Source organism: Trichosurus vulpecula, chromosome 5 (assembly GCF_011100635.1).
Source record: "Trichosurus vulpecula isolate mTriVul1 chromosome 5, mTriVul1.pri, whole genome shotgun sequence".
NCBI classification, from domain to species: Eukaryota; Metazoa; Chordata; class Mammalia; order Diprotodontia; family Phalangeridae; genus Trichosurus; species Trichosurus vulpecula.
The window spans coordinates 206,125,660-206,152,626 of record NC_050577.1 but is presented as its reverse complement, the minus strand read 5'-3'; the positions used below and the strand labels follow the sequence as shown (position 1 = coordinate 206,152,626).

Below are 26,967 nucleotides of genomic sequence, written 5' to 3'. Positions count from 1 at the left end.
TAGAAGGCAGGGACTATCTTTTGCTTCTTTTGGTATCCCTAGAACTTAGCACAGTGCCTGGCACAAAATAAGTGCTTAATAAATGTTTATTAATTGATTGAACACTCCCAGTTTAGGGGCTCAGAGCTAGACTGAAGACATATTTTTAAATTTTGTATTTTATAAACTTCCCAAACTCTGAGTAAGTTCAAGTAAATCTGTTCTAAAAGATTGTTGTTTGTCCTTCATTTTCAAAGAGGACCAGTGACATCACAGGTGATGTCTTGACTTGTACCTGTAAATTGGATTTAAGTGAGGCAGAGTTGAATAAAGTTGTCAGCCTCATTCTCTCTTCCAAAGTCATCAAAGTCTAGTGGCAAGACAAAATTGAAGACTACTGGTGATGGTCTTGGATGCAGTAGATGACCTTGGCATCTTCAACGTCTGATCACACTCTAAATGCACCACAGCTCCTGCTTTAGCCACCTTTATGGCCCCTGGAAGAAATTGTTCTTATCTGCCCATTCCACCAGGGGAAGTCTTCATATGCTTGGGGTAGATACTCCCCCCAATTCACTGATGGGTTTAAAGTCTATAGGGTTATCCTTAACCTGGTTTAACCTGGCTGCTGGGATGGTTTTATTGCAGTGTGGCCACTGTGCATGCTACAACTTCTTAGAGCCACAGGTGAAAGTTGAGTGCCAGGTAGACAAGAAAGGTGGATAAGCAGCCCTGAGAAGGTCTTGGCAAGCCCTTACACCAAAGGTGCTAGTTTTCCTTGAACACCCCATGTGCTCCTGGCCTTGGATTATAGAACATTGGAAGAACCAAGAGGTCAAAGGCCCTCAGAGCTCAGAAAACAGCACCAAAAATCCGAAGCCTGAGACATTATCCCCCACACCCCAGGAATAGAGCCTGCCTCTAACATAAAGTTAACAGCCAAGAAATAAGCTATTTAAAAATGAGTAAAAAACAGACCATAGATAGCTACTTTTAAAGCTTCAAAGAAAAATATAAAATGATCACAAGCCCAAAAAGAGTTATTGAAAGAGCTTAACAAGAACTTTAAAAATCAAAGAAGAGAGGTTGAGGAAAAATTGGAAGAAGAAATGAGTAAGATAATAAAAGCAAGAAAATCATGAAAAGAATGTCAACTGGAAAAAGAGATCCAAAAACTTACCAAAGAAAATAACTCCTTAAAAATTAGAATTGGGCAAGGGGAAGCTAATGACTTTATAAGACATCAAGAAATAGTAAAATAAAATCAAAACAATGAAAAATATAAGAAAATTTGGAGCATCTCATTAGAAAAACATCTGAAAACAGATCAAGAAGAGATAAGAATTATCAGATTACCACACAATTATGATAAAAAGAGTCTAGAGACTTGTGCATAAAATAAATTACTTCAATAACTTATTAAGGAAAATTGCCACAAAGTTCTTGAACTAGAAGGTAAAATAGAAGTAGAATAAATCCACCTATTACCACCTGAAAGAGATCCCAAAATGAAAACTCATGGGAACATTATAGCTAAGTTTCAAAGCTCCCAGGTCAAGGAGAAAACATTACAAGCAACTAGAAAAAAGAATTCAAACATCATAGAGCCACAGTCAGGATAATACAAGATTTAGCAGCTTCTACATCAAAGAAAAAAAAAACCTGAAGGGCATAGAATAGAATATTCTGAGGAGTAAAGGAGTTGGGTTTGTAACCAAGAATACCCTACTCAGCAAAGCTGAGTGCAATCCTGCAGGGGAAAAATGAATATTTAATGAACTAAAGGGCTTTCAGGTATTCTTGAGGAAAAGATGAGAACTGAACAGAAAATTTGACTTACACAAATCAGGAGAAACACAAGAAGATAAATTTGAAAGACTAATTATAAGGGATTTAATAAGGTTCAACTGTTTAATTCTTCTATGGGAAAATGAGATTTGTAACTCTTAAGAATGTTATCATTACTAGAGTAGGTCAAACTAAACCTTATAGCAGCCCGTGTGAGGGAAGAGCTAGAATTAGGTTTGCTCAGGCTGGCGGCTTCAAGTATCTTTAATATCTTCGTTCAGAGTTAAAAAAAATTCATCCTCTGAGTGAGAGCTGAGAATGTTGACTGAAAAGAAAGCCACAACTGAAGGGAGGATTTGGGAAAGAGCGGTGCTGCCAATGCAAGTCTGGAGACCAGTCAAGTGGGAGTAACTAATTTGTATGCTCACCAACCATTCACCTTCTGTTCCATTCATAGCTAGATGCACAGACAGCCATTATTAAAAAGTGTTAGACTGTGAAAATCATAACAAAATTTGTAAGGAAAATATATCTACAAGAATATCAGGAATATTTTTTTTTAAAAAATAAACATGCAAAGGGAAATTAAAGCTATCAATTATCAAAAATATACTACAAAGCAGTTGTATTATGAAGGCAGAATTAATTTATGATTTCAAAGAGAATCATATATATGTCTGAATGGTTCAGAACTGCAGGATATAAGGAATTGTCTAAGTAGAAGGCAGAAGAATTAAAGCATTTATTCAAGCTCCAAAGTAACAGAAGCACGAACCAGCATCCCCATTTTGATATTTCGATCAAAAGCTTCCAGGCCCAATAAGTCCTCCTTACAAGAATAACCAGGAGGCCACAGAAAAACATGCTGGTATTAAACCAAATCACATTCATGCTTCCCCTCTCCAGTAAGAAGATTACCCACTGGCCTCAAGTCCTTGCTCAGCACTCCTCAGTCCACACTGTGGGTCGGCAGCTCCTGCTTCGGCTTTATCTTCAGCTTCGGCTGTAGCTGTCTCTGGCTCCAACAGAAATCAATCTTCAAGCTGTCTTCTCTCCTCTTATAGAGTTGTTGATGTCATCAAGTGGCATCTGAATGACCAGAGCTTGGGCTCTGGTGATTGGTTCTTGAGTTGACCCCTCCCCTTAGGACCCTGGGAGGTTCACATCCACATAGATTAGGTTAACACCTAATAGGGCATGGCTCTGGAGTTAACACCTCCCCTTAGCCAGCCCCACCTTGGGCCCCACCCCAGTCACCAATCCACACCCACATAGGTTCCACACCTAATAGGGCTTTGGGCCTGGGGCTTAGCACCTAGTAAGGCTTAATGAAATACACTGAGTTACTCAAAGAAAACAAAGGCCATTTTGCTTACCAACACAGCAGTATTTTTTAAAACTCTTTGGTACTTAGAAAAAGAAAAGTGAGATAGGTCATTGGAATAGAACCAAATGAAATAAGATTGGTGCTTGATAGCCACTCATTAAAAAACACTGGGATGGAACATTATAATACAATTAAGATAAAGTATGAGGAATCCAAAGAAATCTGGAAAGACTTTTGTGGAGTAATATAAAGCAAAAAAAAAAAAAAAAAAAAAAAAGCAGAACTAGAAGAAAATACATATTATCATGATATAGGGAAATGTGAATGAGTGTGAACAAAGCATCCTGAGGGGAAGTTGTAAGGACTGAAAAAAAAAGTTATGATACTTTATGTGCTAGAACGAAGTCATTTAGAAGCAAATAGTACTAAACAAGTTTAATGTCTCTACTGATGTTTAATGTTATAATAAATCTTTTAATTAAAAAGACACTGGGTAATGGAATCACTACTAAAGCAAAATTGCTGGGAAAACTAGCTCTATGGCAAATCAAAAAAAAAAAATTTGGATCCATCCACTACAACAAATTCTAACTAGTTAGGTAATCTAAATATTTTTAAAACAAAAAAGCAACACTATAACAAATCCTCACCCATGAGGAAGAGGGACATTTTTATTAGTCAAATAGAAGAATACATTGGGAACAAAAACCACAAAGATAGTTTTGGGTTATTTTTTTTTTTGCACAAGGAGCCACATCTCTAAAATGGCAACATTTTAACAGAAATATTTGCAAAAAAAAATCAGCTAAATGTCTGACATCCAAAGTCTATAAGCCAATTTATACATATCTTCAAGCTCAGGTTCAAGGCTGAGAAGCATTTTGTGGAAGAGACTTCTACAATGAGAGAACAAAGAGTTTCTCTCTTTTCCTTTACCCCATTTGTCATGGCATCTAGCAGTGACTTGCCCAGGGGTTTGAGAGTACAGTAGTTGGAGGCATAGTTGAGAGAAGTATACTCCAGACAGATACAGAGAGAAAGTCACAGAGGGGAGCCAGGAGCTTTGAGAAATGGGAGCCCTACCAGCAGAGAAGAAAGATGACGATGGAGAGAAGACCCTGGGGACCAGCTAAATTGCCTGCTCAGCAGAGATGTTGTTTGATTTCCCCAGCTGTTAATAGCTACCCCATCCCCTAATCACTTTGTATATAGACTATCCTTACTTATCTGGAAGCTCCTTCAGAGCAGAATCTACCTGACTTTCCCCTTTCTATCTCTAGCCCTGAAGACAGTGCCTGTCGCATAGGAAGCACTTAAAAAATGCTAGTTGGTTGACGATTGATGGTCTCTGTGATCCCTTTCAATTCTGAGGTTCTGTAAAGATAACTTATATAAAGAATTTTGGAAAGTATAAAGTTCTATATAATTGTCAACCAAATGAATTTCAGATCCTTTCTGAAAACTAGCAGGGAGGAATAGTGTTTAAAAATATTGTCAAGTCACTGCGAGATGCCAAAAGATAGCAAGCAGGAAGGACATTACCATCAAAAGAAAAAAAGGCAGAGAAGTGGGGGAAAAGTCCCTGAAAGGAGAGGCCAATGTCCTTGACTATCTTATTAACTTGGCTACTTCATACTTTTATCTAGAGTTGGCTTCTAGCTTCTTTTCTCATCTTGGATTTAAGCCTTCACAACCCTTCTGGGGCCTTTCCATCCTGATCCAGGAGCCCTTCTCTTCTTCAGCCTGGCTCCTGGCTCCCTCATTCCCAACCAGGAGATCCATATGTGAAAGAGCAGTGTTGATTTGGGGTTCTGACAGAAACCACCATTTCAGGATAATGCTGGAGAACCAAGATCATCAGAAATGTTTCTAGGAAGTAACTGCTTCCTCACCTTTCAAATGCTGACATAGGGCAGCGAGGTGGCACAGTGAATAGAGCACCAGCCCTGGAGTCAGGAGGACCTGAGTTCAAATTTGACCTTAGACACTTGACACTAGCTGTGTGACCTTGGGCATGTCACTTAACCCCAATTGCCCTGCCTTCCCCCCTCAAAAAAAATCAAATGCAAATTTCCTTGGAGCCAGGAGGGCCCAAAATATAGCCATTAAGTGGAGCTTAGGCAGGGACCTATGAGTTCCAGCGTGAATGGTTTTAAGGGACTCAGTCTTTGGGGAGAGAGAGGAGAGAGAAGAGAGAGAAAGGAAGACAGGAAGGAAGGAATCTAGCCAGGGCCCCTTGAGCCATCTGTATTGTAGAGCTTCAGTGTTTTGCAAAGGGGTGTCCTCTAAAATTTCTCCCTTCAGCATCATCCATCATCCATTCTCCCTAGGTTTTCCCATTGCTCCATTGTAAAGGCTAGGAGGTGGTGGGAAAGGGGAGGACTATCGGGGTGCTTCCTTGTCCTCTGGCTCTTATCTTTAGCTTTGGAAATGCTATTGCCTCTAGCTTAGACGATTACTATTACTGCCTGCCCTCCCTCCAGTCTTTTGCCTAATACATCCAGAACATCAGATTAATCTTCCTAAAAACCAGCTTTGATCGAAACTTTCAAAGGCAAGAGGACTTCCGGCTGCTAAGTCAAAATCCTTATCTTGGTCTTGTAAATAATTTCCTTATTGTGCCAAGTGCTGCTTAGTTCTCAATGTCGTGAGAAGTCTCCCAACTCTTATAACTCATTCCGTTTCCTTACTATGTATGGGAGACACAGGAGTGAGTAATACAGTCCATCATTCAATCACTGCCCCACTTTTTTTTTTAAACTAAAAAGCAGTTTCCCAGCACTTGTGAGCACATGTAATTGAACAGACAGGAAACTTACCTCCTTGTTTTCTTCTACTGAGTACCTAGAGCTTCTTCCCAACACCAAGTTGCAGGCATGATGCCTTTTCCATGCAAATGGGAAGGCAAGCTTACAAACTCTTGTCCCTTCTAGACTAAGGGCAGGGTTTCCTCCCTCTTCTCTCACCCCTGGGGGCAGCTTATTCACTCAGGGGCGTCAGGGGTGGGTAGAGGTCTTCTAGGCCCTCCTCATTCTCCACTCCAGCCCCTAAACCTCCCTCTGCCAGCTGCTTTTCTCTTTAAGTAAGTTTAGTTTGCCACAGTAACCAAAAGAGGCTACCCACTCACCTGTGCCAAGTCCCGCCTGCCCAGGCTAAAAGCAGATCGATGTTCATTTGGTGACCAGCGTTTGGATGAAAGGCTCAGTTTGGGAGAGGATCTCAGCCAGGCTGCTGCTGGGGGAGGCCTGACCACACAATCACAGGCCTGCAGTGCCAGAGAACTGAAGGGAGGGGGCGGGGAGAGGAGGAGCTGGAAATCTGAAAATTCAAATCAGTCACTTCCCAAGGAGAAACTAGTCTAGGCTCCACCTCTCAATGTGATACATTTGCAAACTGCAGGTAGTTTGTTTTCATACATATTTAATAGATTTTGTATTTTTTTTTTACATGGGAAGACAGGATGCTAATTTCCTGCTTGTAGATCTGTGAATTGGTTCAACAGTTCTGATAAACACTTTGTACTTATAAAAGAAAAGTTAATAATTGTTCATGTCTGTTAACAGAGATCTCTAGAACTGGGACTATCTCATGAGGTTGTTGACATCAAAAAACCTCCAAGGATCCACACGGACAAAAATGTTCACAGTAGTATTATGTGTGATGAAAAAAACCAAGAAACAAAATGCATGCCCAATGATTGGCGAATGATTGAAGAAATTACACTATGTAATGGAAGATCAGTGTGCTGGAATGATGAAAATTTAAAATTCAGAGAAAGATAAGATGTGTAGGAAGTGATGGCAGCTGAAGAAGGTAGAGCAGATAGAACGATAAACATGATGACCAACAAGGTAAGCAAAGACATTTTGGGTGTTGGCCATAACTTTGGGTCAAATACAATGGATGACGCTGATACAAGTTAAGTGATGGCAGCTGAAGAAGGTAGAGCAGATAGAACGATAAACATGATGACCAACAAGGTAAGCAAAGACAACATTTTGGGTGTTGGCCATAACTTTGGGTCAAATACAATGGATGACGCTGATACAAGTTAAGTGTTGGCAGCTGAAGAAGGTAGAGCAGATAGAACGATAAACATGATGACCAACAAGGTAAGCAAAGACAACATTTTGGGTGTTGGCCATAACTTTGGGTCAAATACAATGGATGACGCTGATACAAGTTAAGTGTTGGTTCTTCCTTTCTGTTAATAATTGGTAAACAATGAAAGGGGAAAACGACATGGCTGCAATCATGCTAGGTGGTTTTGCTTAACTGTTTACACAGAATGTACTTTGTATTAGGGAAGGAATAAAAATGGATAAATAAACTTTTAAGAGTCAGGTTCTAATTCCGACAATGCTACCAACTAGCTGTGTGACCCTGTTCAAATCCTTAAGCTTCTTGGCATTGGCTTCCTCATCTGTAAAATGAGAAGCTTCTAATATGACCTCTAACAGTCCCAATACCATATTATTCTATTTTAATGTTTAAAAGAAATCAAGCAGGGATTCGTTTGGCTTAATTACTGCTTCTTTTAACATGGAAACATCCTTATTAGTCATTAACACCTCAGTGAAATAAAATATATGAATGTATGAAATAAAATATCTCTCTTCAGAATATTTAGGGGATGAGATCAGGGAATGAAAGTTTGAATGTGGAAAGAAGGGAATGTGAGCACTGAACATTTGTGGAGGGGAGGTGACAATGAGAGAATCTGAGGAAGAAGAGAGAAGTATAAAGGTACTGGGAGACTTAAGGGGAGGGACTACAAGGTCCCAACAGCAGCAGTTACATCCACCTGTGACTGTCTACAGAAAATCATCAGCTTGGGCTACAACAGGGGAACAAAATCTGGGGATTACTTGTTAATGTCAATGATCTTCACTACTTGGATAACTGATGGAACTCTGTTCTTAACAAGATGGGTGCTATCTCCACCGATTCAAAGTCCAACCCATTCCCAGGGGTTCATCCTGGTGCAATGTTTGTCCACTTTCTTTTGTAACTTCTCCAAGGAGTATTTTTATCTAATGTGCTGGAGGCTTCCCTTTAGGTCACTCAGTGAGTCAATAAACTGTTCATTGAGAGCATGCTACATTCCAGGCACTTTGTGCTAAGCATTGGGGATACAACTACGGGGGAAAAAAAAGGCAGTCTTTGCCTCAAGAAACTTACAGCCTAATGGGAGAAGACAACACACAAAAGGAAGACAAAAGGGATGGACAAAGGGAAGGTACCTGGTGCAAGGCTGTGATAAAGAAGTTAAAGGGGTGCAGCTAGGCAGGAAATGAAGAAGTGGCTGGCCTGGGGGTGGAGGTGTTGTGACCTCTCTGCTCCAGCACTAAGACTTATGGGACTCGCTACATATCCCTGAGAAGCACCTAATCGTTGGAGAATCTTGAAGGCTTTACTTTATCCTTTTTTGTAAACAACAAACAATAGACACAGAAGAACCTTGTGTTGTTTACAGCTCTCTAGTCAAATGTGTGGCTGTAAAGAGGTTGTCTATCGTAGAAATCAGTCTATGGAAAAATTGTCTATCCACTTTTAATATTCTCATTAAGGATACTTTCAATATAAGAAGGAAGATAGTGAGAATCTTCCTCATTAAAAGCCTCCAAGAGAAAGACGGATGATCCCTTGTTAAGTATGCTAACAAAATGACACTTTTTGAGGTCTCTGTTGTTCATCCATTCTCAAAGAGGACCAATGACATCATGAGGGTCATATCTTAACTTACCAGTGGATTGGATTTAAGTGAGGCTGAGCTGTGTAAACTCATCAGCCTCACTCCCTCCTCCAGAGGCATCTGAATCCAGTGGCAAGACATAAGTCAAGATGACTGGTGATGGCCCAGCTCCATTGGACTAAATGTCCATTGAGACCCTTACATCTCGAGATTCTGTGATTCTCTATAATCCAGTGACACTGGCTTTCTTGCTACTCCTCTCACAGGATACTCCATCTCCCAACACTATGCTTTTCACTGACCTGCAGGCCTGGAATGTTCTCCCTTCTTACCTTTACTTTCTGGCTTCCTTGGCCCCTTTCAGGATTCAGCTCAAATCTCATCTCTGCAATTGTCTCCACCACTGGGAATGCCTTCCCCGAGGGACTGATTGAGAGAAAGGCTGTGATCTGGCTGTTAGTGTTTCTCTCCACACTATATCACTGGAGTACAAATAATGATGAAAAGGCCGTAAAAGCAGATTTTCTCATATAGCATCCCCATCTGAATCATGAGTGTCTGAGCCCCTTCTGCTTTCTGTTCCAGGAATATGTTGCCTTAGAGATGGAGGAGAGCACAGGCTAATCTGGCACAGGTCATCATGCCAAATAGAGTCAGTTTCATACTTTGGGATGCTGTTCTTTGCTTGCTTGATATATTCAGTACTTTCTAATCCTATTCTTGCTTTCTTAATCTTATCCAGCATATTTTTGCCGTCATTCCTTGAGTCTCCCTTCAAAATGAAGTCACCCAATTATCTAAGGATATGATGACTTGCTTTATTCACTCCTGGCTCTCTCTCAACACTCAACAACCTCTCCACCTTTGAGGTTCACTCAATCCACACCTAAAACTCAATCAAGATTCTAGTGGACTATTGTCTTATCAACCCCCAGGGTATTCTCCTTCCTTTTTCATTGAATTCAGTGTCTAATTCAGTTTTTCCTCCAACTCCATCATCTCCTGCCCCCATAAGAAACTTTAACATACATGTTGATATTTCCTCAAATACCTCCATTTCCCAATTCTTCGATCTACTCAGTTCTCATTACTAATGCTGTCACTCCCCTTCAGTTTTGAACAGATGGTCATTCTGAAATTTATTTGATCTTAATTTTTTATCATTCCATATTTCCCTCTGACTCATGACCCTAAATAAACCCTGTTCTTCCCTTCCCCCATCACATTCTCACCTTCTTAGCTAAAGACCACACCTTATACTTAACTGAAAAAAACTGAGGCCATTCAAATAAAGCTCCTTGTTCCCTCTCCCTCATATCACTCAAGCATCTTCTCCTTTACTCCTATCACACAGGAAGAAGCAGGTCCTTTTCAGGTACACTCCTATACCATCCTGTCTTCTCTAGCATACTCCCCTCCCATTCCCACTGTCTTACTAATCTATCCCTATCTACTGGTTCCTTCCCTGCTGCCTACAAACATCCAATTCCACCCCCCCCCACTTAAATATCAAAACCCCAAACCAAACCCTCACTTGGTACTTTTACTTCCTCACTCTCTTTTAAATCCCCTGCAATCTAGCTTCCAACATCGCCATTCAATTGAAATTGCTCTCTTCAAAGTTACTGAAGATCTTTTAATTACAAGATCCAAAGACCTTTTCTTATTCCTCATCCTTTTTGACATCTCCAAAATGGCAGATAACCCTCTTCTGAATACTTTCTCCTCCCCAGTTTTTTGTCACACTGCTCTCTTCTCTCTCCTGGCTCCTCTCCCATTCGCCTGACACCTCTCCTTTGCTGGATCTTCATCCGGGTCACACACACTCATCATTGATGTCCACTAAAGGGCTGTCCCACCCCCTCTACCTTAATACTCCTTCCTGTTCCATCTCACTGGCTGTTGCTCAGGGCTGGAATGCTCTCCCTTCTCCTCACTTCTACTTCTTGACTTCCCTAATTTCCCTCAAGGTTGAGCTGAAAGTCCACCTTCTGTAGGAGGCCTTTCCTGGTAGTCTTCCTCCTAGCTCCCTCCTATCTTCCAGAGATTAACTTCCGTTTATACTGTCTGTATCTTGTACGTGCACAACTGTTTGCATTTTGTCTCTCCAACTAGTATGTGAGCTCCTTGAGGAGAGAGAAAATATTTTTCCTTTTTTTTTTTTTGGAAGTCCCAGCATTTAGCAGTCCCTGACACGTAGTAAATGGTAGTAAATGCTTGTTGACTGATTAAGCTTCTGTTGCCTAATGTTTATAGACAATTTAAAGAGCAGGATTTTTGTGGATCATCAAGAACAATTGAGTTTTATTTTGTACAGTGTTTACTTATAGGAATGCTGTCCTGCTAAATGTGAGGTGTTGGTGATAAAGCACTGAAGGGGGATGTACAAGTGCCCAAGGCCCGAACACCAGATAACATACCAGCGTCTTTCCTTACCTTACAGGAGAAAAGATTATAAAGAGATCTATGCATCTCTGTTGTAGTCCTTGAAGTATAGAAGGAAAAAAGCAGAAATTCACTGTCCCAGAATAGTGAAGTTATTACCCATGACTTAGATTAGGTTAGGCCAGTCCGGGTTTTTGGAGCATCCAAACCTGACCCTCAGGAAGGATAAAGACAATTCTTTTACTGACATTCCATGATGGGAGACAAATGGTAAAGCACTGGAGGCACATGAAATTCTAGGGACTGAGCCCTAGAAGATAATAGGCGTTATTAATAGGGAATAGTAACCTAGAAGTTAGTAAGACAAAAGTCCCAAAAGTCAGGGGCTTATTTATGGTGTATATTTACATTTCCCAAACAGGATTTGGCACAAATAAAGCAAGTTCAGTACTTCTCTGGTTTCACTTATCAGTATGATGAAATTAAATTAATATTGTAAGAAATGGGAGGAGTTTTGCTTCCACAGAACTAAAGGTGTGCTTCCCCGACCTCCCCCACCCCAGCTTTAGCAGAGACCAGGCCTCAAGGTCGGTCAGGTGAGGTCAGAGGCTTGTACACATGTGCATACTTTTTGAGAAGGCAGTCTAGGGAATTAGAGAGACCAAACCCACTTGAACCAGTTCAAGCTTATCTAGGGTCTGGTCTTGGTCAAGAATCTAGGCCTACTGATTTGCATAATTTGCATATGTTAAAGAGGAAAAGTAGGGGAAGTAAAAGACTATAGTTTAATCCTAAACTAAGACAAGGAAAATCTAATTCACTTTTGCTTCTGTATCCTTATTATCCTATTGATATAAACTGTATAACCTAGGAAAACTATGTAAAAAACAAGACTGTAAACTAACCATGACTCTAGCAGGAGTGGAGGGAATGGTTACCCCTGCTCCTGCAGCTGTGTCAGTGTGAGTGTTCCTCATGAGCACTACATCCGCTCTCTCTCGAGGAGTGTAATAAAATGCCTTCCTCTGCCCACTCTGGTCTTGAGTTCTTTGGGTGAGAATGGGCAAATCACATGGATTTTCCTAAGGTCAAGTGAAGGGAAGCAACAGGCAGCGGAAACTTGCTGGGCTTACTCTTGGATCTTGTCTTGGGGTGTCCTGTGATCCCACAGATTAAGGGATGGCTGCCACTTGGTCTTCCTCTGGGAGTCTTATGATCTGTACAGTCTTCCCTAAGGATTATCATAGGGTTTTTCCTCAGGACTTTGGCCCTGCCTAGGAAGTCCAGTGATCCCCAAAATCACGTTTCTCAGGGGCACTGTTTACTATGTTGTATTTTTATGCTGCCACTCCGGGCTCAACCAGAGGTTGCCATGACAAACCCCATGTGTACTGGATATTAGTGTAGATGGTGAACCTTTAGGCCAAGTTACTGCTCAGTTATTCACAGACAAGGATGCAAAGAAAGTAATAAACTTAAGAGCTTTGAGCCCTGGAGGGAAGGGATATGGTTACAAGGGTTCCTGCTTTCACAACATCATTGCTGGGTTCCTATGCCAAGGTGACTGCACATGCCATAATGGCACTGGTGGCTAATCCCTTCATAGTGAGGAATTGGCTGATGGGCACTTCACTGTGGGGCACATGGATTCTAGCTTCCTGTTCATGGAGAAAGCTGGGCCAAACACAAACAGCTCCTCCTTTTTCATTTGTACTGCTAACACTGATTGGTTGGACGACAAGGAAACATGCACTTTTTGGCCGGGTGATAGAAGGTACTTAGCTAACCGAAGCCATGGAGTGCTTTGGCTCCTGGGGTGGCAAGGCCAGTGTTGCTGACTGGGGACAGCTTTTTATTTTGTTCTATTAGTGTCTCCTCTCCACTGTTGATTATCTATTTTATCCCACATGTATCTCATTTGTACAAAGGTGTTTGCATGGCATCTCCCCAAACAGACTGTGACCTCCTTGAGGCCAGGGATGACCTTTTGCTTTTTTTTGTATCCTTAGCTCGATGGCTTGGCTGAATGAGTTCTTACAGCAAGCATCTTAAACCTCTGAAACACATTTCTGGAAACAATAGCCTAAGGCAAAGGCATCCAAGGGTTTTCAGCCTTAACCACATCCCTCTGTGCCTACTTCTATTACCATTTGTTTGGAGACTCCAGGATAACACGTGGGGGCAGTCATTTAGTATAGTGGAAAGAATGTTGAATTGGGAGTCACAGGATGAGCGCAAATCACAGTTTCAAAATTTACCAGCTTTTAAGAGCATGGTCAAATCCCTTTACCTTTCCGAGTTACCTTTGCAGTTTTCCTACAAGGTGGTATGATTAGGCAGACTTGAAATAACCAATTGTTTAATTTTCAATGGTGACATTTGTAACCCTTGCAAATGAAGTTCATTTGGTAACCAGTGTGGATGCATGGGAAACCATGGGCATATAATTTCCATTTGCTTTCGGGGCTGATTCAAAGTTTTTTTTTTAAAGTACTGAAATAAGAGTCCTGGTTTAGAAATCTACTTACTGTGTAGTTAGGGGCATTTATTCACTCCCCTTTCATGCTTTTTTCCTTATATAACTCCAGTTTAACTAGCCCCTGACAGTGACTTCGGGTACTTTCACTGTACCTTTAAGAGAGGACTTGAATCACTGTGAGTAGTACACTCTTAATTATGGTGATGAGAGGGTTGAGAATTTCATTCCTGAGGGAACTAAGTTAACTGTAATGAAGAAAGTCTATGAGAGACTTGGACAGTTAACTGTCATCTTGAGATGGTCTTTGTGAAGCACTGAGAAGGGACGAAAAGACGACTTTTCTTGAGATTTGGGAACTTAACAGTGACAGCAAAAATCGGCAATTCACTGAATATTAACTGCAGCTCAAGAATCTCAGACCTAAGTCTATGAAAGGCTTGTCATCTCTGAGAGTGTGAAGAGCTGTTCTGTGAAAACTGAACATAACACATTTTGTGGAAAAGTACTACAAGAAAACTGTTGGCGTGTTGTTCCGATATTTTGGAGGATTCACGAGTTGCAGCCCTTAGTGAAAGGGTGCAATCTTCCTCACATCTGACACAATGCCGAAATATTTGTAGATGTTATTTGTTAATGTTAATAAACTATGTTGCCTGTAACACTAGGTTTATAAGAGAGAAGAAATCTAACGGGGAAAGAGGTCTCTCCCATTTTTATAAACTGGCATGGGGGCTGAGAGCTAATTGAGAGACTTTATATTTTTAGAAATGTATGAGAAAATGTCAGACTATATCCCTTAACTGCTTATTAATAGAGTCATCTTTATTGCATTTAACAGTTCATAAGTATCTCAATGAATTTTAAATCTGAGCCTGAATAACTAGACTGGACTGAATTAGCCATGGCCCAGAATACTCCCCTTCTACAAAGAGCAGCTGGCCTCAGACATGGCTTCCCCATTCTTCTTTTGATCCTATATTCTGCTGGATGATGTAGGAAAGATTTATCACATTCTGAATGGCTAACCCATTATCTATGATAAAATAGAAAAAGACACAAAAGGCATTTTCCAATGACACTCAAGTACACGTAAATCCAACTTCATGGACTTTTGTGAAATTTTTCCAGATGGCAAATGAACCCCATGCCCAAACATATACACACCAGAGCCTTGCTATTTTAAGAATGTACTTTATACAAAATAACCAATTCATATGGAAATAAATCTACAGACCTCCAAGGATCAAAAAGCTTTTAAAAAGTTCTTTTAAAAAAGTATTCAACACAGCATTGAACTAACTATTGAGGTAAGTGTCGCTCTCAGGGTAAAAGGGAATCAGCAGACCAAGACAAAATATACACAAATATAAAAATAAATAGCATTCCCCTTTTCAGTACTGGCCAGGAAAGTTCACACAGCTTTTGCAGAAGGAGCAAAGAATCCCTGACACTGTGTGCCACAGGCTGGTTGGTGGATCCTGAACCAGGCTACCAGGAACAGTGTAGAAGGCAGCAGAGTGAGATACCTGAGCCCCAGCTCGGGGCGGGGGGAAAAGAAGAGGTCACTACATGGAGAGAAAGGAGTTCAGCATTTCAATAACTTACTTGATACCCTCACCTCTGTTCCCACCCCAATACCTTTCAAAAAACATGCAGGACAATCGGCTTGTTCCCAGTCTTTTTATACATCAGTATAAGTCCGTTGGAGTACAGCAGTAAAAAGAGATCGGTTAAGTTTCCATCACATGGCCTGGTGGCAAAAGTTGCTTTCACAATTTAAGTCTGACGGCTGGAAAACAGCAAGAAAGGATCGAAGGACTATTTCTGCCCAAGTTACAATAGTGGGTTTCATGGAAGGCAGGGTCAATCAATGTACCTTTAGGTTTCGAGGCACAAAGAAACCCAGTCTCCATCAGTAAAAGAAAGACTATACACTTTGCTGTCCGCAAGTCTAAAATCACATTCCTCTCTTAATTGGACAATGGTGCCTTGACTAAACCAGTAAGTTTAGGATACAGAGTTTAAGGAAACTGAAAACATGAAAGTTGATTTGTAAGCAGTCACTAGGACAAGCTTGGTTTGAAAACACACATACCCTGAGTCTCCTGGTGACTGGAGAGCAAGGAAGGCACGGCATCCCAGTATCATATGAAGGTACCCTGATGCATGTGATTTGCTCACATGTACTGTGGAAGTGAGTTCCTCCACAAGTATCTGTCAGAGATCTGCGCAAGGGTGGACAGGCTCTTTAAGTAGGCACTGAACTAAGTATAATGCTGGTATAAAGCCTAGGCTCCACGCCCAGACCATAGGGCATTTTCTCAGGGATAGTCAAGCACATCTATGATACCACTTGCTTCGTCACTGTGAGGAGAAGGAAAAGCTGATCTCAAGGGAACTTTTAAACCAGTGTTGTCCCAAAGAGGGAAGCTACAGGCCTGAGCAGAGTGGTGAATCATTCTTGGATGTCCAGTTCCACATAGGTATAAACGTATTAGGTTTAACCAAGTATGCCAGACAAGAGTGCTTGCTTCTGGCTTCTGACAGGGATGTATTTATGTGCTTTAGTATAGCACTAAACATATGGTGGGGCCCCAACAAGGCAGGGATGACCATGAATAATAAAAAATACCATAGGCAAGATCCACACAACGGTGGCACCTACTGGTAAGTCACAAAAAGTATTATTAGGTGTTTAAGGCAGCACAAGTACAACCTTCTTTTGATAAAGGAAGCTGTTCTCAAATATAAAACCTTATCTGTGAGTAAGTCCTGGCATGGACACTGTGGCCACAAAACATGGGCTTTAATATGCTTCACAAAGTGCAGAGTGAACACAAAAGTCTCCTTCTTATGTGTACTTGGTTTGCTCTGGAAGTTGACAATTATGATAAAGAAGAAGCTAGAAGCGTTACTTTATATTTAAAAGGGATGGGTGAGAAAAGAGTTATGAAAAGTGCCAATATCTGGCTACTTTTGCTTGAGAAAGAAAGCACAGTAAGAATGTGAAAATTACCTCCCTAGGTATTATACCTCATGTCTTGGGAAAATTTATCTGGGTAATTTTCTGCAACTTTGATAAAAGTCTGGCAAAAAAGGATTCCAATAATTTACTAGGGTAGGTCACTAGGAGCTGGCTACACTGAAAGGGAGGCATTTGCCAAGGCTTTGATAGTTCTTTCAAGACATTGCACCTGCTTAAGAAACTATGAAAGAAGTGCTCGAGAAAGCCGAGTTAAGCAAAACAAAGCCTCAACTTCATCTTAAATGAATTAGCCATTCAATATGGCTTGAAACATAGATGCTCAAATTTGAGCGTTTCTGCACTTACAAGGATGGCCTTAGGTGATCTCTAACAGCTTAGGAACTACCTGATAACAGAATGTGGTACTAACACCTACCCTACACAACTAAAATCTCAAAGGGAACACAATTAGGTTATTCACATACATTTAAGATGAGCCGACAATGGGGCTCATGTGTTCTAACACATCCTATCGTACTGCTGCCCATGTTCACAGTGTAACAATTTTAATACAGTAGTTCAGTTTTCTATTGCTTGTTTCAGACTCGTCTGCTCTTCACATTGCAAGAAGAGATTCGGATTTCTCTTACTTGTATTATTCACAGAATCTGCTAAGAGAGATGTGGGGGGATGACATGCTCATCATGCCATTTTGTATAGAGAACTGCTCCGGCAAGAACAAGGGGTATGTAGGAAAAGATACAGAAATTCAGCTTCTTATTGCTTAGGGTTTTTTTTGCGAATCATTAGAGACAACCTTTATACAGCTTTAAGAAAGCTTTTGCTACATTTCTACAGATGTAGGAGTCAAGTAATCCTCATGTTACATATTTCAAACTTGATTTAAGGAAGAGGCTGACTGTGAGCGCTTCACAATGGCTAAGAACCTTGGGTTTTGACTGGCCTGCACCAGTCAAAAACAGTCAGACCTTTTCAAGCCTGAGATTAAGGTAGTACAGTTTAAGCCGGTTTACACCAGCTCAAGAGCAACTGCATGTTTTCAGGCAAACAAATGCATTCTATGACCTGTTTGTTCTTGGATTGAGAATACTCCTGACTCACTTTTCCAGTTCAAACCATTGTATCGGTGGTGGAACCCTAACACAAACAAGCATTAAATGAAGACAATGCTTCAAATTCATTCTAAATGTGACTAAAACCAAAGATTAACACAGTTCAGTTGGAGAAGGAAGCATCACTACCAGAAGTTTCAGCACTTCCTGTCCACCCACTCCCTTTCAACCTTGACCATGTCCCAAGTGTCACTGCCTTTCACTAGCTTTTGTCACTGGAGCTGGTTCCAGGTGTATTATGTGGCCACAAAATAACAAAACAAACCATTTTCATTATGGGTTCTGAGAGTGGAAGAAAGGGGGCTGCTATAATGAACTATCTCTAGGAATGCATTTTCATAAGGACCCTAGAAGATGGAGATTTTGTGGGTGTGGATACTGTCTCAAACATATTTTGGTAGATAATGTTATTCTTCTGTTAAAACCAAACCAAACCCAACCCTGTGATTTCAGTGTTTATCTTCTAGAGTTAGTCTTGTGGCGAATAAATTTTAAACATATAGTTATTAATTTCAGAGGCAGTGCAGCTATAACAGGATTTACAACATAAATCCAAAAAATGTAGTAGAGTGCATATTCTAAGGTTGAAATGATGAAATTAATTTAATACTGTAATGCTGTATCCTACCACTGATGGGCGAATGATTCTCAACACCTTGCTCTTGGTAACTCTTAAATTATGGTTTGACCAGTTTTACTATGATGTGCCTTATGTGATGAATTAAACTATAAATGGAATCACTCCTAAATTCAAACTGTAAGTCTAAGTTTTTCCTATTCAAAACACACGAGTTCCTTATCGATACTACCATGTACAAACCTGAGTACTCACTTCCCACAAAATATGATTAAATGCTCAGAAGCTTTTAATGAAGCTTTCTATATCAGTCTTGGTAGGTCCATCACTAAAGGACAATCCAGTTTTGTTTTCCAATGAGTGAAACATTGCAGTGATCCCCATTCCTGATATCCATTTCCAGACAACTGAAAGGCCTATCAAACAGTGTTTCTTAAATCCTGGATTTGGGCCACCAGAATGATAAACAGAGCAGCTAATAGGGCGCAAACATGGCTTCATATCTGAAGCTTATTTGTCTGCTTTCAGAAAGTATGTGGCCTCTAGTGAATCTAGTAAAGGAAGGAGCCTGGGAATGCTCTTTTGGGCTGATTAAAGGGAAGGCTCTGAAAGCATGGAGGGCTACCCAGGGAACACCAGAATGACAAATGACATGATTATGTATCGCCTGACCCTTCCAGCTCCTCAAAGTTTTCAGTGTGACATGATTGTAAACAGTAGAGGATCACCCCAGTGCTACGTGCCCACTACAGTTGGGATTCCCACATCCACTTCCCTCCCTTTCCCATTTTATATACAATACATTCACCACCAACAAAAAAAAATTATTTTAAAAGGCAACAGGTAAATTCTGTAAACTGGACCCAGATCCAAACACATTAATACTACGAGTAAATTACATCTCCCATCCCCAAATATATACCTGAGTTTAGCTGCTCATGAAAATTATAAATCATCCCTTTTCATCAGCTCTCCCCATCCCACCCGATTTAAAAATTTTCCCTGAATGAGACCTCAGTCTCAAGTCTTGAAAACCCACTAGTTCCAGGTGTACATGGTTCATCCTTTTCTGTCCAGATCAGCCATGTTGAAGATCCCTGACCCAAGACCACTGTACATTTTGTGTTCATCATCTAAGGGTTGTGCCCCAGGGATCTCTGGAATGGCAGTAGTTGCCAGACGGTAAGAAGTTTCCACTGTGGAAGAGTCAGGGGTGGGAAGGGGAAGGTGAACAAGGATCACTGTGCCTCTCCAGTTCTCTATGCCCAGGTCTTCATGTGCAGCTTCTGTTTTCTTGGGGGGTCTTTCTTCCTTGAACTAGCTCTGAGGAAAAGAAGAGACAAAATTGTATGCATCTCCTTTCCTCACTATACTCATACAAGCATGTCAACAAAGGTGTCCCTAGATAGAGACAAAAACAGGAAAAACAAAGGACTGGAGTTATACACCCTACCCCTTCATGCAGCCAATGTGGTGAGAAGCACTGGATAGAGTCCCTTCAATAAAAGGAAAAGCAGGTTTGCTTTTGAACAATCAACACCTCCAAATGCTTTCATCTAGTAGCAGATATTTAAATAATTTAGATAAATTGACTGTGGAAAAAACATAGAAGTGCATGAATGGCTATCGTTCATCTCAAACATCTCCAAGGACTAGGATATAGGCAATGCGGAGCCACTGAAAATTTTGGGGTAAGGAAATGACATAATAGGATGGGCTACCAAGGAAGAGGTTACTACCACAAGCCCAAGAGGAACTTGGGAGACGATTATTTGGAGGGAAGATTAAAAACAACAAGTTTTTCACTACTGATGAAGGCTTTGTTTCAATATTAATTCTCCAGTTATGGTAATTCACATTTCTATGGCACTTTAAAATTTACAAACTAATCTTGTAAGACTGTCATCATCATCATCATCATCACCATCATCACCATCATCACCATCACCACCATCACCACCACCACCACCACCATCATCACCACCACCACCACCACCATCACCACCACCACCATCATCATCACCACCACCACCATCATCATCATCATCGCTGTCAGCATTTACACAGCACTTTAAGGCCTTTGATCCTCTGTACATGTGCTATCTTACTTGATCCTCAACAATTCTGGGAGGTAGGTGCTAGTATTATTCTCATTTTATAGATAAGAAAACAGACTTAAAACTAGAGTCAGGTGACTTAACCATGGTCACAAGACGAGCAAGTTAAACCTAAGAGAAGAGTCCAAAGCATTTCACCTGACTAGACCAGTGCCCTTCCCTCCAGAAATACTTGCTATAGTTCTGAAATCTCCCTCTTTTCCTTCTCCCCTCACCACAACCAGTGGTGGTGAGCTTGTTGGGAGATAATGTCCACTTTCACCATGTTTCCCACAGGAAATCATTCACACTTAAGACAAATTTTCATGTGTCTACTTAGCCACAAATTCTGCCTATTAGAAAGGCATTTAAAAACAGAAGCTTCATGAGAAACATTTTTTAAAATACTATTTTTTCTTCCAGAAGAAGGAACAGGGTGGGGAGAAATCCCCAAAATCCTTTCCCTCCCCCTAACTTCAAGTTCTCACCTGATCAAGAGGCAAGGCTGAGGGCTTTTGTGAGGAAAGTTCTTTTCTTGATGTTGCTGGAGCTGAAGGCTTTGGAAAGGGAGACTGTGACTGGGCCTGGGCTTGATGCATTTGCATTCTAGAGCCACAAGAGTAAAGATGAATAAATATATTAATAAAATATTATTTCTTAGAACCAACCACCCCCACCCCCGTTGGATTTTGGGGTCCATTATCTGCATACTACTTTCCATTCCAGTACCATGACCTCAGATTCCTACACTATGCGATCATGGTCCCTAAACAGGCTTTCTTTAAACTGGATTAGCATACCTAAAGCAAGATATGTAAGGTCTCTGAGCATGAATTATTTTGTTTTTCTTTGTATTTTTAGTACATAGCAGTGCCTGGCACATGGTAAGCATTTAATAAATGCTTGTTGAATAAATGAAAGGGAAAAGGCTCTCAGCTGTCTCAACCTAAAATGCTCTCAAGAACTGACTCTGTATGGGTAAGGATACATTTATGGAAAATACTTAATATACATAAAAATCCCTATTGTTTTCCTTTTCTAAACATCTTTCAGCTGATATTTTTAAATTAAGGACTTTTCAGTTTATAGTTCACTTTGTGGGGGGCAAAAGCCACAGGCCTTGAATTCTATACAGAGGGCTACATGACTCTTGCTAATTTGCACTGCCAGTAGAGAAAAGACAAGGGTTCAAGTGTTATAAAGAAGCAAACCTATATCACAATTCTTTGCTGAGCTGTCCATTCTACTACTCCCCGAACCTTTGGAAATCTTAGACCCCAAGCCACTAAACAGTCCCAGGGCAATGGCTACAATATGCTCCAACTGTGGTCTGTTAGTTTCTTTTAGTAAAATCACCTAGAATTAATAGCCTTTAATGAAGACAGTCAGATCCATGTAAAAACCTAATCACTCCAATTAGGTAGAAAATATCAAAGTCAGAACTGAGTTCTAAAAGTCAATGCAACTTAAATTTAAAAAAAAAAGCTGTTTAGAAGCTTAAAAAAAACCTACCACTGTAATTTCCCAATGAACTTAAATGCCTCCCTGCCCCACCAAAAAAGTAGAGTCTTGGCTTGCAACAAATAAATATAGTCATTCCCCACTGCAAAACAAATACATTAGCCATGTCAGATAAACTTTCTGATAAGGTCTATAAGGTCAATGACCATTATACAATTCTTTTCCAAAGTACTAACGTGTATGTTTTAATATTACTTCATCCTTTTACCAGAAAACAATTCTTACCCTGATGATCTGTATAAGTCCTGGAAAGGTCCTCCCATTCCACTAACGTTGCCCCTCTGTTCCATCATTATAGCCTGAAAGTGACCCATGTTCTCTTCCTGGCAGCGGTAGAGAGGGCCCTCCTGGGGGAGGCCATTAGGCTGGCCAGCAGCTGGATGAGATGGGTGAGCAGTGACTGGTGAATAGGCCCTAGGCTGATAATGACTGGCTGTATGCTGAGAAGCATAAGGAGGCCCTGATTGTAACATCATGCTGTGGGGTGGGAAAGTAGATGAAGTAAAATTCATCCCTGAACTCAGGGCTGGGGAAGGAGCTCCATAGAGGAACTCATTAGCGGGCACAGAGTTTTGTCGCTTAGTAGCTGCATTGTGGTTGTCCAAGTCGAGAAATTCTTTGGGACTCTCTGGCCTCTCAATGGATTCATCTAGTTTTTCTTCTTTGGGCCCTAGATTCTGCCCATCTGTTGGTACCACTTTGGCACCCACTACAGCAATCCGAGTTGGAGATGCTAGAGTGGCATTGAGTGCCTCACAACCCTGCAGATTAGCTACAGTCCCTTTATCTGAGAAAAGCGGCCTTGGTTGGGGAGTCTGGTGAGCTGGGTGCCCAGGCTGGTTTCCCTGGGGATGGAGAGGCCTTTGCCAGTCAGAATAGCCCTGTGGACATGTGTAATAAGGAGTTCGCTGATAGTGGTGGAAGGAAGGCTGAGGTGGTGGCTGATAAGAGTACTGGATGCCTTGATGAGGACGATATCGAGGAAACACAGCTGAGTGGGAGTTGCTGGGCTGAAAACCACGAGGGGGAAAAGGCTGTGGATGTGATACCGGGGGTTGTTTCCCCCCCATCATAGGACCAAAACCTTGAAGACCGGGATTGATGTGGTAATGTGTAGCTGAATTAGAATATTCTAAGCCAGGCATATATAGAGGGGGGAACTGGTTGACAGTGCTGCCCATCAAACTTGCATCTATGTTCCGAGGAGTATTGGAATTCGGCCCCGTACAAGGTATAGCCGCTTCCTGAAACATCTTGTTTCGGGGGCAAAGTGGCTTTTCAGAGGTGCCACCCCCTAGTCCCTTTTCTTCTGAGCCACAAGGAGATGCTTCTCCAATGATTCCATTTTCAGGAAGGCCCCCTCTATCTGCTATGGTTGTAAGGTCCCTCATACAGCCTTGGGCAGTGGGGCTTGGGTAGCTGCCTTCTGTTGGCCAGGCATTTTTGCCCTTGGAGGCTTTACAGTTTTCCCCAGACTGAGAGGAGTCATTTTTAACCATCGGGCCTTCTGTTTCTGTATCCTGTGGTGAATTCTGCCTAATGCAGTCAGTCTGCAGGGATGGTTTGGAATGAGGTAGCTGTGTGAGGTATGTTCCCTCGGGAGCACCAAGGCTTGGAGGTTTCTCCTCAAGTCTAGGCTCTGCGACACAAAGGAAAAGAGGATAACAATCAGAACAGAATTAATGGAGACAAAGCATTTTTAAGGCAGACATCGGAAAGTCAAGTTAAGTTTTGATTTAAGGCACGTGCTGACTTCCTTCCATGACAGGATAGTCTGAAAGCTCCCAAAGGAGACAGCAACGGCAAAGCCAGTCTGCCCACAGCTGTTCCTGACTCTTTAGGAACCTGGAAGTGAGATGATCTGTCACTAAGAGTTCAACAAATGCTTTAACAAAGGTCTGCCCAAGTCCTGGAAGGGCCTTACTAGAGTCGTACCTGTCAAATGGAGATGGAAATTGGGCAGCTAGGGTGAAGCAGTGGGGAGAGTGCTGGCCCTGGGGTCGAGAAGAACTGAGTTCAAATCTGGCCTGAGACACTGTGTATAACCTTGGGCAAGTCACTTAGCCCCATTTGCCTCAGTTTCCTTTACTGTAAAACGAGCTGGAGAAGGAAATGGCAAACCACTCCAGTATCTTTGCCAAGAAAAACCCCCAAATGGGGTCATGAGGTCAGACATGACTGAAAAATAACCGATAAGTAGAGAAATTTCCTCTGACAACAGGAGACTCAGAAAAATGCTAAGAGAATAGCATTGAAGCCTGCTGGAGGCAAAAGGGATGGGTCAAAAAGTCCAGAGATAGGAGAAAAAGACTGTGGACTACCGTCATTGGGAAGGACCTCCTACTTCCTACAGCAAATAGCATGGGAAGTTACTCCAGAAGGCAGAGGAAGGACAGGGTGAGAGGGTGAGGACCAACACCAATTCTCAGGTACTCAGGCCATAGCTATAGTGTAATCTGACATACCATGTGTGCGACAACGTGACCAACGCCGAATGGAGCGCAGAGTAATCATCTCTTGCATATCCTATCTAGTATTAGTTCCCTGAGAAAACTTAGTAAAATCAAATCAATTCAGCCTCTTAAACAGCTAATCAGAACCTTGGGATTCTTCAGGGTACTACTGATAGCCCACCAAAAAGCCTCCCTGGCTATGGGGAAAAGCGCTTCTGAACAATGATTCATTCTAACTTGGCTTTTAAGAGGTCTCTAAACCCAAGTTAGAGAAACACTTCTCCCCCTCTCCATTTACATCTCAAAGTTACCTTTCTGTTAAGGCTCTGAAGAGGTTTACTGAAGTAAGCCCATTGCTTTAGTCATCACTATGCCCTCCAAACAAAAAACCATCCCCTAGACAAGTAACTGCAGGGTTCCACTGAGGAGAAAAAACCCTTTTAAAAGTGGAATATAAATTCAAGTGGGTCTTCTTCTCTAAAGATTTGAATTACAACCAACATTTAAAATCCAAATGGGAGAAGCCTGTTCATTGGGTAGATCAAGCAAAGGATTCAGATGCCAGTATTTAAGCACCTTAATGAGCTAATCCAAGCTCTGCCCACTTATTGATTATATGACCCTGACTGTAGCTAATTTCCACAAGTCTTAGCTTCCTTATCTGAGCATTAATAGCATAAACCCATTCCCATTCTACTCATTTCATGGTGTTTGTTCTCTCCAATGGCTTTTCTAAGTGGCTGTTTAAAGAATTTATAATTTGCATTCCTTCTTCTTCACTAACGCTAGGGATAGTTTTCAGGAATACTATGTTGGTAAATGAGGTAGCTTGGTGGCACAGTTGCTAGAGTGCCAGGCCTGGAGTTAGAAACTCTTCAGCATTCAAATCTGGCCTCAGACACTTAGTAGCTGTGTGACTCTGGGCAAGTCACTTAGTCCTGTTTGCCTCAGTTTCCTCATCTGTAAAATAAGCTGGAGAAGGAAATGGCAAACCACTCCAGTATCTCTGCCAAGAAAACTCCAAATGGAGTCACAAAGACACAAAGGCAACACAGAAAAAGAACTGGTGAAAGAGAACTACTTCTTAGCAACTTTCATCAATCATAGCTTTTAGCAAGATAATATCCACAAGGCAAAGGGAATCATTACAGAGTTGTTGATAGTTTATTTGTCTGACTTTACAGGCAGACCTGTGGATAAAGGAGCTAGAAATCAGTTGTCATTCTGATTTCAGAAATCATCCAATCGATTCATTCAATCATAAGTTAAAGTAAAAGCCAAACTCAGAGGGTACCTTGTTTACTATCAGGTTCCTTTGTTTCGCTGATGTTTTGTGCACTCCCATTGGTTTCCAAGGCTGGCATAGAGGTGGACATGCTTACTGCTGCTGAATGAGCTACCTGGGGAAAAGCACCAGGTAGGTTTGGGGAAGGAAGCTGTCGGGGATGGTAAGGCACACCTGGTGGGCAAACACGGGATGAGAGCTGCTGCATGGCAATCATCTCTGGGCTGTCCATCATGGACTCTCCTCCTTGTACTCCCCGAAGAGCTGGGGAGGGTCCCCCAAACAAAGAGCTCTGTGCTGGTGGCTGCTGTAATCTCTGTCCAGTAGATTTACAGGGCGGCCTGATATACCCTGAAGGAGGAACCCCATGAGGTAGGAAGCTTGACTGTTCAGTCCATTGGTTTGGGGTCAGAGATGATCTCATTCCTCGTGGATCCATCATGTGACTAAGAATTCGAGGCTGCAGAGGAGCTCCTGGTCCTACAGGGGCCTTCTCTTCTGGACCCAAGGGACCTTGATTTGTTGCCCCATGGTTCCCATTCCAGACTGCAGAGTGTACTCGATTCAGGTACTTATACGGTCTATACATGTGACTGGGAGGGGGTACATCTGAACTTTCAGGAAATTCTTGTCTTATCGGAGGCCCATTATGCCTGGGAGGAATAAATCCTGCCTGGAACTGTGCTGTGGGATACATGTTACCATCCTGGCTAGGGCCACCCATCTGCCCAAGTTGTAAGGATCCAGGATGTGGTCCCATGGTAGAGAAATGAGTCAGCCCTCCACACACCTGATTTTCTTCTGGTACACCAAGTCTAGGCCCTCTGTGTTCATTTAGTCCGACAGGAGGCTGAAACAAGACAAAGGTAAGAGAAAACATTCACTATGTGCCCTGAATGATGCCCATCTTATTCTGTCCATCATAGGCCCGACAAGACTGACTTTCTAGATTAGAAGCTAAAATTAAAAAAGTAAAAGACAGAACATGGTTTTAGAGTTAATGCCCATGGGATCTTTGCCACTGCAGTTTTTGAGGTCTCTTACTTGCATTGCAAAGTGCTGGTGCTGCTGAACAGATTCTCCAGGGTGTGGTTCTGGTACTCTGGATGACCCGTACAAGTTAACTGGATCAGATCCATGAAGGGGGCCAAATGTTCCTGGCACTGCTGGCCTCTGGACACCAGTGGGGAAGAGGGTAGGGGGGAAACAGAAATATCAGACATTAGGTATAAGGTGGTAGAATTCTTTAAAGAGAAAGATAATATGGAATAGGTCTTGAAAGAA

At 41.6% G+C, this 26,967-nt stretch overlaps 1 protein-coding gene across 1 annotated transcript in view; it reads right to left on the bottom strand.

Annotated features, from left to right (window-relative positions):
• Positions 1-14,836: 14,836 nt before the first annotated feature.
• Positions 14,837-26,967, bottom strand: part of LOC118850372 (cat eye syndrome critical region protein 2) — a 155,388-nt gene continuing 143,257 nt past the window's right edge. The window contains exons 15-19 of the mRNA XM_036759722.1: positions 26,728-26,856; positions 25,693-26,533; positions 22,171-23,584; positions 20,913-21,030; positions 14,837-19,651 (exon numbers count right to left, since the gene is read on the bottom strand). Of these exons, the coding sequence (XP_036615617.1) occupies positions 19,646-19,651; positions 20,913-21,030; positions 22,171-23,584; positions 25,693-26,533; positions 26,728-26,856 (2,508 nt within the window). The 3' untranslated portion in view covers positions 14,837-19,645. The remainder of the gene's footprint in view (positions 19,652-20,912; positions 21,031-22,170; positions 23,585-25,692; positions 26,534-26,727; positions 26,857-26,967) is intronic.